The sequence below is a fragment of the Mauremys mutica genome, chromosome 17 (genome assembly GCF_020497125.1).
Source record: "Mauremys mutica isolate MM-2020 ecotype Southern chromosome 17, ASM2049712v1, whole genome shotgun sequence".
NCBI classification, from domain to species: Eukaryota; Metazoa; Chordata; order Testudines; family Geoemydidae; genus Mauremys; species Mauremys mutica.
Genome location: NC_059088.1, coordinates 5,867,260 through 5,881,820, shown reverse-complemented (window position 1 = coordinate 5,881,820; position 14,561 = coordinate 5,867,260). Strand labels below are relative to the sequence as shown.

General features: G+C 49.3%; 1 protein-coding gene across 1 annotated transcript; it reads left to right on the top strand.

The window, feature by feature from the left end:
- Positions 1-2,615: 2,615 nt before the first annotated feature.
- LOC123351863 (phospholipase A2 inhibitor and Ly6/PLAUR domain-containing protein-like) lies at positions 2,616-7,991 on the top strand. The gene is made up of 6 exons (XM_044991544.1): positions 2,616-2,673; positions 4,422-4,544; positions 5,673-5,828; positions 6,542-6,682; positions 7,390-7,531; positions 7,901-7,991. Exons 1-6 carry the CDS (start codon positions 2,616-2,618, stop codon positions 7,989-7,991), a joined length of 711 nt encoding a protein of 236 aa, XP_044847479.1.
- The last annotated feature ends 6,570 nt before the right edge of the window (positions 7,992-14,561 follow it).

The following is a 14,561-nucleotide window of genomic DNA, read 5'->3' as shown; positions in this document are numbered from 1 at the left end:
GGCACTCAGTGGTTTCAGTGTCAGAGGATGTTCCCAGATGTTGCTTCAAAATTTGCCATGGATGAGTTGATGCAGAGAAAAATACAGAGATGCTTTGAATTACATTAAAAAATTCAGCAGCCTCACTAGAAGCTGATGCTGCATCACTGACCACCAAGTTCAATGAATGAGAACTGCATGGGACAAAAAAAGCTCGAGGGTTTAAATCTCGGATCCGTTTCTGCACTCCTCTGTTCTGTCCTCTCATGTCAGCACCATTATCGTAGCCCTGACCTCTCATGTCAGCTATCACAATTCCCGAATCTTCCAGCTTTTTAAGAAGCACATTTGTCATACCAGCTCCTGTAGTATCATCAATGTCAATAAATTCTAGAAAATGCTCTTTGACAGTCACCATTGCAGGGACCTTTTTACTAGGTTCTGTTGTTACAAAAAGCATCATTAAAGTCATTTGTTCCGTATGGCTGGTGTCAGGTGTGCAGTCCAGAATAAAAGAGTAATATTTTGCTGACTTCAGATCTGCCACAATCTTCTGTTTGACTTTTGTTGCCAGTAACTGTGTGATCTCATTTTGAACTGTTTTTCCAAGGTAGTGGTGTGTGTACATTCAGGGGCGGCTCTATAAAATACGGTGCCCCAAGCAGGGCACGCACTGCGCCGCCCTTCCCCGGTCCCGCGGCCGGGGCAGAAGTGTCTGTGGCGGGTGTGGTGGTCCCGCGGCTCCGGTGGAGCATCCGCAGGCATGCCTGCGGGAGCTCAAGCGGAGCCGCGGGAACAGGGGACCCGCCGCAGTCATGCCTGCGGCAGGTCCGCTCGTCCCGGGCTCCGGTGGACCTCCCGCAGGCATGACTGCGGAAGGTCCGCCGGAGCCAAATGCCGCCCTGCCCCGACAACGCCGCCTCACGCGCCTGCTTGGCGCGCTGGGCTCTGGAGCCGGCCCTGTGTACATTTCTTGGGTGGTGACTCTTCTTAGATGCTGCTGGAGTACAGCATCAAACTCAGTTATCAGCTCCACAATTTTAACAAAGTTTCCATTGTTTGGCACATACAGCTGATCTGCAGTGTCATGCAGTGCTAGGTTTTGGGTAGCAAGCATTCTCACAATGGCAATGAGCCTTTTCAGAATATTTTGCCAGTAAAGAGACTCTGATGCAATCTTCTCTTGATGCTGATCATCTGTGGCGGCATTAACCGTAGTCTCATCTCAAACTCTTTCCACCTATGGAATGCTCTCTGGTGATTTGCTGCCTTCTCATGGCATGCCGGATTTCTAGCCAGATTTTTCCAGTCCTTTGTTCCTGTAGAACCCAATGTGCCTGGAACATCAGACTGGAAGATTTTGCAACAAAAACATTATGCAGCATTCTGGGTTTTTGAGTACATAAGCCATGGCCTCTCCACTTTGTCACCATTGGGGATTTCATGCCAGGAATGTGTTGGATGGAAACTTCTATTTTCATTGTCTTTGGGGAACATGAAGCTTTTCACTTGCTGTGGCCCATGCAGTACACGGAAGTCCCTCAGGCTACTGCTCAAGTGGGTCCACAGTCCTGGATCATCTAGACTTAAGGAACTAAACTCAGCAGCAGCTGTTTCTTGCACCTCCACCACACTCTTCTCTGATATACACTGTTCTTCAGGAATGTGCCTGGTTACATCCATCTGAGATGGAGATATGGATGCTGCAGTAGCTGCCAGGTCACCTGCACTCTGACTAACTGGAAGCGGAGGCATCTTCTCACCACTTACATCCTCACTGGGGCCAGAAGGCTCACCGTGAACATTTGTGTCTATGTATCTCAGGAGATACAGTCCCACACCGGGGTCTACCCTGGAGGTCCACGCTGTTATTTCTAGGCATGTTTGTGGCATGAAAGAGCTGAGAGAAATGCATGGTGTCAAGTATCGGGGGTCGCCGTGTTAGTCTGTATCCACATAACAACAAGGAGTCTGTTGGCACCTTAAAGACTAACAGATTTATTTGGGCACCAGCTTTCGTGGGTAAAACAAATAAATCTGTTAGTCTTTAAGGAGCCACTGGACTCCTTGTTGTTTCTGAGAGAAATGTTTTCACCAAAACTTTTCCACACCGAAAAATGCAAGTTTGGGGCAACAGAAACATTTCGCGAATTTGTGGCAATTTCGCCACATTACTGCAGCAGCAAAAACAAATCCTAGGGGAAAAAAGTCCTGAAAAACGGAAATGTTTTGTCTTCACAATTCCAGAATTAAATTTTTTGCTTTTTTCAACTCAAATTGTCCTTTCAAAATTGATGGCAACATTTATATTTAAACCATTTTAAGAATGATTTTTAAATGCCTGAAAACAAACCCAAACCACTTTTTGTTCGGCTTTTCGGTCGGATGAGAATTTTGGTTCAACCGAAAACGATTTTTATTTCCTGATCTTTTGGAACTGCCAGAGAACCAAAAAATCGGTTATTTGTGCAGCTCTGAGCCCTGGTGCTTTTCACTCAAATCTCAGCCACAATTCCCTTTCCATCCTCATTTTGGTCTTGACTCTCTCCTCCTCCCCTCTGGCAGCGTTCGCTGTGTCAGCCGTGAGAAGCTCCGTTCAGCTCCGAGCCCAGCCCCGTGCGCCTCCCAGCACCAGGATGGTTTCCTTCATCCTCTGCCTCCTCCCTGCTCTCCTAGCTACAACTAATGCACAAGGTGAGTCACTCGCTGCTGTGGCCATTGAAACTCCCCTGGACTTGGACACTTTACATCCAGTGGTGAGCTGGAGCAGGTTCCCACAGGTTCTCAAGAACCGGTTGCTAAAATTAGACCTCCGTGGAGAACCGGTTGTTAAAGGGCCAGGGGGTGGGCAAAGAACTGTGGTCTGCAGGCCAGACCATCCTGTTGCTCCCAGGATTCCCAGCTGGGGAGGCTAAGGCTCCTCCAGCCCTTCCCCCCAGCTGCAGCGTGGCCAGCCGCCGGCATCAGCTGGGCAGCTCAACTGAGCTCTGGAGTCTCCTGCTGCCACTTTTTGAATGGCCCAGCAAGGTGGTGGGGGCTGCTGCAAGCTCCAGGGCTGGCCAGAGGGGAGGGGAGGGGGCAAGTGGGGCAATTGGCCCAGGCCCTGCAGGGGCCCCCGGCCCCACGAGGATGTCTCCCTCGGCCCCTCCCTCGCTCCCTCCCCTTAAATCAGAACTTTTTATAGGGAACCGGTTGTTAAGATTTTGGCAGCTCATCACTGTTTACACCCCAGGGATCCCCAGTCAGGGGAACATCCAGCATGTGCAGGGAGGGGAGATTAGCTCTGGGTGGGGTACAGGGCCCTGTCTACACTACGGCTAGCCATTTAGCCACAGCGCTGTAGCTGGGCCGGCAGAGCCCCATAGTGAAGATGCCGCCTGTCCCAATGGACGGGGTTTTTCCATCCCTGTGGGAACTCCCCTCCCTTAGCTGGTAGCCAGGCCGAGGGAAGCATTCACCCATTGACCTGCATCTTCTCCAGGGGTTAGATCGTCCCTAGCTGTGGTGCTCAGGGCGTGGACTTTTCAACCCCCCTGAGCACTGTATCTATATCACCCTGGTTAGTAGAGACCAGGCCTGACGGACACCATTACTGGATACTGCCCTGAATTCTTATTCTCACGAAGGCCCCTCTGCACTGCTTTGCCAGCAAAGGGAGACTGATGCAAGCTTCTCTTGATGCTGATCATCTATGGTGGCCTTTAACCTTAGTCTCATCTCAAGCTCTTCCAGCTATGGAATGCTCGCCGGTGATTTGCTGCCTTCTCATGAGCACAGAGAATACATGTGCACCAGCAGCAGACACAATTTTCTGCACTCTGGGTCCTAGTGGTGCCACTAGGACCCAGAGTGTAGCGGAATCAGCCAACACACACTGCAAAACGAACGACTCTCCAGTACTGTGAATACCTGCACAATGGGAGACACATCTGGGGTAGGCGGAGCATATTTTGTGGGCGGAGCTTTGGAAGACCATCATCCCCTTCACCTGTCCCCAGTCTGACCCCCCCTGGGTACCACTGGTCCAGTGGCTGAAATTGTGCAATTGCTGAGTGTCCAGGAGGAAATCGGGTCCATTAACCCCTTGGCTTGTTTGGAGCAGAGGGGGAAGACTGGGGCTAAGGGCAGGTCTACACTAAGGGCGGGGGTCGAACTAGGGTACGCAAATTTAGCTACGTGAATAGCGTAGCTGAATTCGAAGTATCCTAGTTCGAACTACTCACCCGTCCAGACGCCGCGGAATCGAAGTCCGCGGCTCCAAGGTCGACTCCGCCACCGCCGTTTGCAGTGGTGGAGTACCGGAGTCGACCGGAGCGCGCGGGGAGTTCGAACTTCGAGAAGTCGAACTCACCGCGTCGACCCGGCAGGTAAGTGTAGACTAGCCCTAAGGGACGTGTCAGAGTGCCACAGTAAGAAGGAAACACTTCTTCTTCTTTCTCCAGCTGCGATCCTGACATGTGACACCTGCTTTGGCCTAACGGAGACCTGCAATTTCGCTCCAGGAACATGCCAAGTCAACAAGGCTACTGGTGGCTGCCTCTCCGTGGCGGAAGATATTAAATTGGGTAGGTGATATTGCCATCAACCCAGGCACACCCTACCCCACAGTCTGTCACCATCCTCATCGCTAAGGTCAACCCCAAACAGTCCATCAACAAAGCACATTCACTCGGCACAGAGCACTCAGTCTGTGCTCGACGCTTCATTCATTCAGGCAACGTTACTGTGTCTTACGTAGCGACTGGAAGATTCGGCGGTTCCAAATCCTGTCCCCATTGGAGTCAATTGTAAATCTTCCATTGACTTCAGTGGGGTCAGGATTTTGCCCCTTGAGCTTTATCTCCACAATGGACGGCTGCGCTGCAACAAGCGAAGCTGCTTTGGGTGGAAATGCACATTCTGAATCGTGTAAAAAAAGAAACTGGCGCTGAGATCCCTTGTACACTGCCGCCTTGCTCCCAAATCCTGTCTGGAGCTGTTAGTCACCTTCTCAGGGCTGGAGCCCTGCCGTACACGGTTTTCACCTTGCTTGGGATGCAAATTCAAGATACTTTTTGCCGTTTGACTTAAAGAGATTCAACTCCCTGAGCTCTTCAGGCCGGCGGATTTCCCTGGTTCCCTTTATTTCTCAACGTTTGCCCTTTGCAATTGAAAATCTGAGTTACAGACCTGGCTTTGTTCATCCTTCCCTTGAATTAAAGAGAGCAAATGGCTCCTTCCATTTACCCTGTAAGAAGGATGTATAGCACAGCATCAGCTTTAACGTGCTCTGTCATTATCTACCTACCTATCTAATCCCCATACGTGCCAACCTGCCTCTGACCACACTCAGGAAATTTTCCCAGCACAGTCACAAATGGGTTTATTAAAACTTCCCCCCACTCAGGGTGCGGCCTCACTGCAGAGTTAACGTGGGCCATGACCCAAGCTTTAGCCCTAACCCCCGCCCCCCACCGCTCCCTATTATCCACACACAAAACCCTTTAACCTCAGGCTAACTGCTGCAATTTGGGGGGCAGTTTAGATCCGGACTCCTCTTTAATTTCTTGAATTGTGGGCCCCAGAACTAGACACAGGATCCCAGCAGCGTCGCCCCAGGGCCAAACATGGAGGTAAAATGACCTCCCGGCTGTTACTGGAGGTTCCCCTCCCAGCTTCTCATTTTCTTTTCCGGTTTTCTGTCTTTAACAAAGGTGGGACACAGAACACGAACTTCTACAAAGAGTGTGTGAGTAACTATAAGAGTGACATAGAAGTCCCCATCTCCTTCACTGTTGGGAATGGCAATTACGTGAGGATCAACACTACACGATGCAACACAGATAATTGTAACTCGGCTGTACCTGGAAGTAAGTTATGAGTGTGTTTTTATTGTCCCTCTTTAATGGGGTGTGAATCCAGCTCTCCGTGCGCCGCGTGCTGATGCACGTGACCGTTCGAGTGCTTTGGAAGGGCACCAGCTCAAAGCACTTTAACGAACGGTTCACGCACATCAGCAGGCTGCACGTGTCCAGCTAGGCCGTGGCAGGCTGGCGCAGGGTCGATTCACACCCTGGCAGATGCTTACACCCCGACCCATCTTGCCACAGTCGAATGGTTGATGTGGACAAGCCCCGGCACAATTGTATTTGTTCCCATTTCTCCCCTTTACTGCCCCCAACGTCCATTCACTCGAATGTCATTTCTGTCGCCATTGAAATGCCTGTCGCTGGCGGGTCCCCAAACCAGGGGGTGGAACAGTCGGGGCCCTTGTGAAAGCAGACAGGCGAGGGCTGCACGCGAGAGAGGGGGCAGCAGCCGGGATGGGCTCCAATCTAAACCTCCCTGAACTGTCAGGCTCCACCTTCAAACTCGCCGGGGTCTGGAACTGATCGGCTGCGGCGTTTACAGATAGTTGGGTCACAGTCAGACGGAGAAATGCCGTCGGGCTGGGGGTGGGGCCTTCACCTGCTCAGGCAATGCAGGGAACATCCACCAGTTTGAACGAGGTTTAACCCACTCTGTGACCATCTCTCTCTCTCTCTCTCTCTCTCTCTCTCTCTCTCTCTCTCTCGGTTCTCAGTGCCCAAGGGGAGCACCACCACGAACGGGCTGCAGTGCCCGACCTGCTTCGCTCTGAACTTCGCTCTCTGCAACAGCTCAGTCACCCCTTGTACCGGGGATGAGACCTACTGCATGGATTTCACTGGGTTTCTACAGAAAGGTAAATGCTGCCAGCTGGCTGCAGTGTGGGAGCTACCCCAGGAATCTCACACCTCAGGGACTCCCCAGAAAGCTGGTGAAAACTAGTCTGTGCTGGGCCCTTGGGCAGGTGGGGGCGGCCAAGTGGGGTTTTTGGCCGGGGGGAGGGAGAGAGGAATTGGGAAGTTTTCCCTTCCAGACCAGTTCCCCCCTCTCAGTGATGCCGCCCTGCTCCTGGAGTTACGAGAACACGTCTCTTGCCATGGGAAGGGTTGTTATGTCACTAGACTCCACTCCCTATATATTTAAGGTGGCTGAGCTACAGTGCGGAAGCTCCTGTTCTCAGTGTGTGTCCAGGACTCCCAGCGCTCTGGGGTGTTTATAAAATAACTGAACCAAGCGGTTGGGGCTGCCGGGGACGGTGAGTGCCGGGCGTGTTCCCCGGGGGGCCGCACGCTGGGGAAGGAGCCACCCTCGGGCGATCAGCTGGTTCCAAACTCCAGCTTCAGTCTCATGTGGAGCTGCAGAAAGGGGTGCGGGGGAGGCAGGAGGGGACCAGACGCCCGCCCTGCCGTGGCCGTTTACAGCGAGAGCAGGGAGAGCACCGGGCGGGTGGGGTGGGAATGGGAGGCAGAGGTGGGAACCGCTGGATGTTGGAGACAGAGGTTACGGGGGCAGAGAAGGAACCAGAGCTGCCTGGTGGATTAACAGGCTGATTTCCCCCATCAGGTCCATCTTCGTCACCATTTCAAGCAAAAGGCTGCGCTTCTGCGTCTGATCAGGTCATTAAACCTGGAGTCAACCTGACTTCTACACCCTACACATTCTCCTTTTTTTGGGGGAAATCTGTTCCAGCAGAGAAAATACCCACCCCCCCACCTCCCACAACCACCACCCCCGCTACTACCACCAACGCCCCTCCCACAACTGCCACCCCCGCTACTCCCCCCCACGCCCCTCCCACAATTGCCACCCCCGCTAATACCACCAACGCCCCTCCAACAACTGCCACCCCCACTAATACCACCGCCACTACAACCACCACCACCACGCCTGCTACAACCACCACCACCTCCCCTACAACCACCACCACCCCCGACACAACTACCACAAAGAAAACCACCACCATCCCCAAAACAACACCCACCCCTACAACCACCACCACCACCACCACCACCACCACCAAACCCACTACTCCACCCAAAACAATGTCCGTACCCAAACCAGCCTTCCCCACCCGCGGTGGGGCCAGCCCGGCGCTGGGGAAATTCTCCTTCGCCCTCTACCTGCCTGGCCTGACTGGGCTGCTGCTGGTGAAGCTGCTCGCCTGACCCCCGCCCTGCACGGCCCACGCAGCACCTGGTGCCTACGAATAAAGGCCTGAAGTCCCAGCTGCACTCCCTCCGAGGCCCCTCCACACTGCCGGGCGATGCAAAGGGGCCGCTGCATAGCCAAGAGTCTGCCCAGCGCATGGGTGTGTCTGTCCCGGTGCCTCACGGCTGGCTGGAATCTCTCTGTGCATTAGCAAATTCACTGAATAAATCAGGATCCGAAATAAAAGCCCCCGGTGTGGTGTTGTGTGCGGGCTGCCCGTTGCTGAGCCGTCCGCATGAGCCTGGGGCGCTGGAAGATGCATTAGCCACAGAAGAATTTCCTTGTGTTTCTGTGTGTGTGTGTGTGTGTCTGTGTGTGTGTATAAATATAAAATCTGCATAAAAATCTACATCCCAAGCACACCATGGAGGCTGCTCACTGAGGGTTAGGAAATGCCCGAGCACACGGTGCCAGTACGAGCTTAATCCAACCCCCCGGCGTGTGTGCAGGGTGCTGCAGCCTTTGACTCCACGGTCACACACTGTGCGTTCCCCACCGCAGCCCTGCCTCAGTCTTTTCCTTCTTGTTGGGGCATCACCCCAGGCCGTATTTCCCACCCGCCGTTCCTAGCCCGCGCTGCACTGAAGGATGAATGACACCTCCTGGGTTTCTCTGTGGAGTTCTCGCCACAGGATCAGAGGGCGTCACAAACATTCATGACTTGGTCTGTGCCACAGCCCTGTGGGACCCGGGAAACTGATGCACGGCTGGGCTCCACACAGGGAGTCCTGACACGCATCTCCCCATGCACATGGCCACACTGCTATCCACACTCGAGCATAAGAACGTAAGAACGGCCAGACTGGGTCAGACCAAAGGTCCATCTAGTCCAGTATCCTGTCTGCCAACAGTGGCCAGGAGCCCCAGGCCGTATAACGGACTCAGCCAATACAGGTTGCGAAGTGAGCGACTCTCCAGTAGTGTGAATACCTGCACAACGGGAGCCACATCTGGGGTGGGCGGGGCTTGTTTTGTGTGCGGAGCTTGGGGAAAGCACCATCCCCTTCACCCATGCCCAATTTGCCAACCGCTGGCCCAGAGGCTGAAATTGTGCAATTGCTGAGTGTCCTGGAGGAAGATGGGTCCATTAACTCCTTGGCTTGTTTGGAGCAGATGGTGTTGGTTGTGGAGGGGCACTAAATGTGAGAGACAGCGTAGAGTCAAATGAAGGAAAAATCTTAAGTGAATCAAACTATCCCATAGAGTCTCCATGGATTGTAATTCCATGCTTGGATAATAAGAATATAGCAGGAGGGATGTATAACCGACCACCTGACCAGGATGGTGATAGTGACTGTGAAATGCTCAGGGAGATTAGAGAGGCTATTAAAATAAAAAACTGAACTATAATGGGGGATTTCAACTATCCCCCTATTGACTGGGTACCTATCACGTCAGGACGGGATGTGGAGATAAAGTTTCTAGACACCATAAATGGCTGCTTCTTGGCGCAGCTAGTCCTGGAACCCACCAGAGGAGAGGCAGTTCTTGATTTAGTCCTACGTGGTGCACAGGATCCGGTCTAAGAGGGGAATATAGCCGGACTGCTTGGTAATAGTGACCATAATATAATTAAATTTAACATTCCTGTGGTGGGGAAAACTCCACAGCTGCCCAACACGGTAGCATTTAATTTCAGAAAGGGGAATTACACAAAAAAGAGGAGGTTAGTGAAACAGAAATTAAAAGGTACAGCGCCCCCAAGGTGAAATCCCTTCAAGCTGCATGGTAACTTTTTATGGACACTACAACAGAGGCTCAACTGAAATGTAGACCCCAATTAAAAAAACATAGTAAGAGAACCCAAAAAGAGCCACTGTGGTTAAACAACAAAGGAAAAGAAGTGGTGAGAGGCAAAAAGGCATCCTTTAAAAGTGGAAGATGAATCCTAATGAAAAAAATAATACGTGAAAAGAAATAGGATGAACACACTTAGTAGATTACAAGCTTTCTAATGACACCATACAAGGGGTATTTAGCATAAAGCATGTTCCAGTGATGTCATACTGATGAGCATACTTCCATAAAGCATGTGGAGTGCAACATCACACCCATGTTTTCAATCTTCCCTCAAAGGTCATGTTTTCTAGACCTTTAATCATGTTTGTTCCTCTTCTCTGGACTTTCTCCAATTTTTCCACATCTTTCCTGAAATGTGGCACCCAGAACTGGACACAACACTCCGGTTGAGGCTTAATCAGCGCGGAATAGAGCAGAAGAATTACCTCTCGTGTCTTGCTTACCACACTCTTGCTAATACAGCCCAAAATGATGTTGGCTCTTTTTGCCACAGCGTTACACTGTTGACTCACACTTAGCCTGTGATCCACTATGACCCCGCAATCCCTTTCCACAGTGCTCCTTCCTAGGCAGCCATTTCCCAGTTTGTCTGTGTGCAACTGATTGTTCCTTCCTAAGTGGAGCACTTTGCATTTGTACTTATTGAATTTCATCCAGTTTCCTTCAGACCACTTATCCAGTTTGTCCAGCTCATTTTGGATTTTAATCCTATCCTCCAAAGCACTTGCAACCCCACTCAACTTGGTATCATTCACAAACATTATCAGTGTACTCTGTATACTCTAAGTGATTATCTAAATCATTTATGAAGACATTGAACAGAACCGGACAAGAACTGATCCCTGCAGGACCCCACTCATTATGCCCTTCCAGTATGACTGTGAACGACTGATGATTACTCTCTGGGAACAATTTTCCAACCAGTTTTGGACCCACTTTATAATACGTAGCTCCATCTAGATTGTATTTTCTAGTTTTTTTATGAGAAGGTCATGTGAGACAGTATGTAAAGCTTTATGAAAGTCAAGGTTATACCACCTTGCATCCCTCTCTTCCACATGACTTGTTACCTGTCATGGAAAGCTATCAGGTTGGTTTGACATGATTTATTATTGACAAATCCATGCTGGCAGTTACTTAGCACCTTGTTATCTTCTAGATGTTTGCAAACTGATTGCTTGATTATTTGTTCCCTTATCTTTCCGGGTACTGAAGTTAAATTGACTGGTCTGTAATTCGCCGGGTTGTCCTTATTTCACTATTTATAGATTGGCACTAGATTTGCCCTTTTCCAGTCTTCTGGAATCTCTCCCGTCTTCCATGACTTTTCAAAGTAAATTGCTAATGGCTCAGATATCTCCTGAGTCAGCTCCTTGAGTATTCTAGGATGTATTTCATCAGGCCCTGTTGACTTGAAGACATTTAACTTGTCAATGCATTTTTTAACCTGTTCTTTCTCTATTTTAGCCTGTGATCCTACCTAATTTTCACTGGTGTTCACTACGTAAGACATCTGATTGCTACTAACTTTTTGATGAAAACAGAAACAATAAAGTCATTTAGCACCTCTGCCATTTCCATTGTCCGTTATTGTCTTTCCCTCCTTCACTGAGTAATGGGCCTACCCTGTCCTTGGTTTTCATCTTGGAGATCCTAACACCTTGATTGCGTCTGGAAGCCCCCTACCCATCTTGACAACCTCAGGGAGTAAAACTGGCCTGAAATACAACCAAGGCCGAAATGCTCTTCTCCGCTCAGTTATTCTGTAACTAAATTCCCCAAGCTGGGTGCGACGTCATGTGCGTAAGACCCATTTTGCCGCAACGCCCTTGACATGGGGCGAGGAAGAAAATGTGTCAACAATTAATATTTACACAATTTAACGATAAGGAATTTAGCAACCTGTTCTGGTAGTGGAAGGGGAGCTGTCATAATGGAATGAACTCCATCGCCATTCTTAGTTTCCTTGGGATAGTTTCAGTGGACCCTCCCATTTGGTGTCAATCGGCCATTGCTCCATTAGAGTAAATGGTCCAGATCCCCCACTGTGTCAATTTGCCATTGTTGTGTGATTTCCAGCTCCTGATGAACTGGCTAAACACATCTAATGTGCAAACAGTTGCACCTCTACCCTTGTGACTAAGCTGAGTATCGCCTCTTATCTCTGTTGCAGGAACCAGCTGATTGTATGGAACAAGTTCTATAAAACACAAGCTGATGGGCTGAGAAAGGGTCAGTCTGAATTGTATTTAAGGACGGAGTGGCCAGGCACGAGGGTCGTGTAATATATTACATTTCAGTAAATCATTCACTGTTACTCCCTATGTATATATGAATCCGATTCTGCCTTTGGACTATATAGAGAAGAAAGGGGCCGTGTATCTCTTCAATTTACAGAGAACTTGGAAGTGAATGGAACCGTTGTGCGGCTGAAGGTAAGAGTTTTTAAGCCGTGTTCAATTATTGTTTGTAATCTTTCACGATCTGCTGCAAAGCGTGTAAAGGCTGGAGATATATTTCAAGTGCCAGCTCCCATTGTAAAACCCCCTGATGACGATAGAGCAGGGATAATGAGGCTCAGTTTGTGCAAAGGAAAAGAAGCCCCACTCGTGGAATGGTGTGTGAGCGAAATAGGGAGATTTTCAAAGGCAAAACCAGCAGCGAGGGGGCCAGTGTCTGCTGAAACTCCCTGGGAGTCAGGCCTCAAACACCCTTCAGCTGCTTTGAACATCCCAGGTTTAGGGAACAGAGAAGAAGCAGTCGACATCATTGATTTGGACTGTCAAAAAGCCTTCGGCAAACTCCCTCACCGTAGGGCAGTAACAGGGCCGGCCCACAACATTTTGGCACCTGAGGCGGGGAGCTCAAATGATGACCCCATGCCCCCTCACTTGGGTCAAAACTTTGAAAGGTCTCAATCCTGCCTTCTTCCTGTTCTACTCGTCTCATGGTACGGTTCTGCTACCTATCCCAATAAAGGAGAACTAACAACTTAAAATGCCTTATTCAAAAATGTTAAGTAACACTTAACTTTCAAACGCCTGAACAGCAAATGTAACTTTCCTTGTCTGCATTGTAAACACTGGCATTTTCATCTGTTTGAATAATCAAAGTGGTGCTTTCCGTGCCTTCCTGGTTGCAAAGATTTGAACTGCTCCCTGCTGAAGGTCCACAGTCTGGGCCAGCTCATGCTCTACTGAGATGGTTGCGAGGCCGACCAGCCTCTCCTGTGTCATTGTGGAGCGTAGATGTGTTTTTATTAACTTCAATTTGGAGAAGCTGCGTTCTCCACTGGCAACTGTTACAGGAAGTGTTAGAAGTATGCGCAGAGCAACAAAAGCATTTGGAAAGAGGGTGGTCATCTTATTTGTGCACATCTATTCCAGAATAGCCTTTGGAGTTGATCCTGCTGAAATGTATCTTGAAAGGGCTTTCGGTTCATCACTTAAATCACTCGCATCAATATCGCACATCTCATCATGTGTCAACACTGTCTCTAGTGCCCTACATTGCTGGTGTAGGTCTTCTTCAGGTATAGTGAGGAGTTTTGGAATATCGTACAATATCCCAAATATGCTGCGGTGTTCCTTGAGCTGCATGAAACGTTCTTCAACTGACTGTATTGCACAATCTAGCACCTGGTCAAAGAATTCAACTTTGAATTGTTGTTTGGGGTCTTTTATGGGATTATCCCGTGCCTCATAATCAAAATGTCGTCGTCTTCGGTGACTCTTGTATTCTTGAATGGGTGGGAAAATAGCTTCTGTGTGAAGTTCCTCTGCCAACTGCTGTGCACTCTTCAGAACGTTTTGAAATCCCTCACCTGACTGGTAATACTGTAGGTCTGACTTTGCTCTGTCCAGTTGTTCCGTTGCTCCAGATATATCAAGATCAACACCTTGGAATCTCTTGCTTACAACATTTATTTAAAACAGTATGTCAGGCCACAACACTAAGTCATAAAGAAATGTGAAGTTATGTATGTTTCTGGTGATTCCATTTCCCTCTGCCACTGTTCTCCCACGAACAGTTCCTGTCATCGCATTATCCTCCAGAATGGCAACTATGGCATTATCTATCTTCCCAATTTGGTGTTTGATAGACTTTATCGCCTCTACTCGACTTTCCCATCGTGTGGCACTCAGTGGTTTCAGTGTCAGAGGATGTTCCCAGATGTTGCTTCAAAATTTGCCATGGATGAGCTGATGCAGAGAAAAACACAGAGATGCTTTGAATTACATTAAAAAATTCAACAGCCTCACTAGAAGCTGATGCTGCATCACTGACCAAGTTCAAAGAATGAGAACTGCATTGGACAAAAAAAGCTTGAGGGTTTAACTCTCGGATCCGTGTCTGCACTCCTCTGTTCTTTCCTCTCATGTTGGCATCATTATCGTAGCCCTGACCTCTCATGTCAGCTATCGCAATTCCCCGAATCTTCCAGCTTTTTAAGAAGCACATTTGTCATACCAGCTCCTGTAGTATCATCAATGTCAATAAATTCTAGAAAATGCTCTTTGACAGTCACCATTGCAGGGACCTTTTTACTAGATTTTGTTGTTACAAAATGCATCATTAAAGTAATTTGTTCCGTATGGCTGGTGTCAGGTGTGCAGTCCAGAATAAAAGAGTAATATTTTGCTGGCTTCATATGTGCCACAATCTTCTGTTTGACTTTTGTTGCCAGTAACTGTTTTTCCAAGGTAGTGGTGTGTGTACATTTCTTG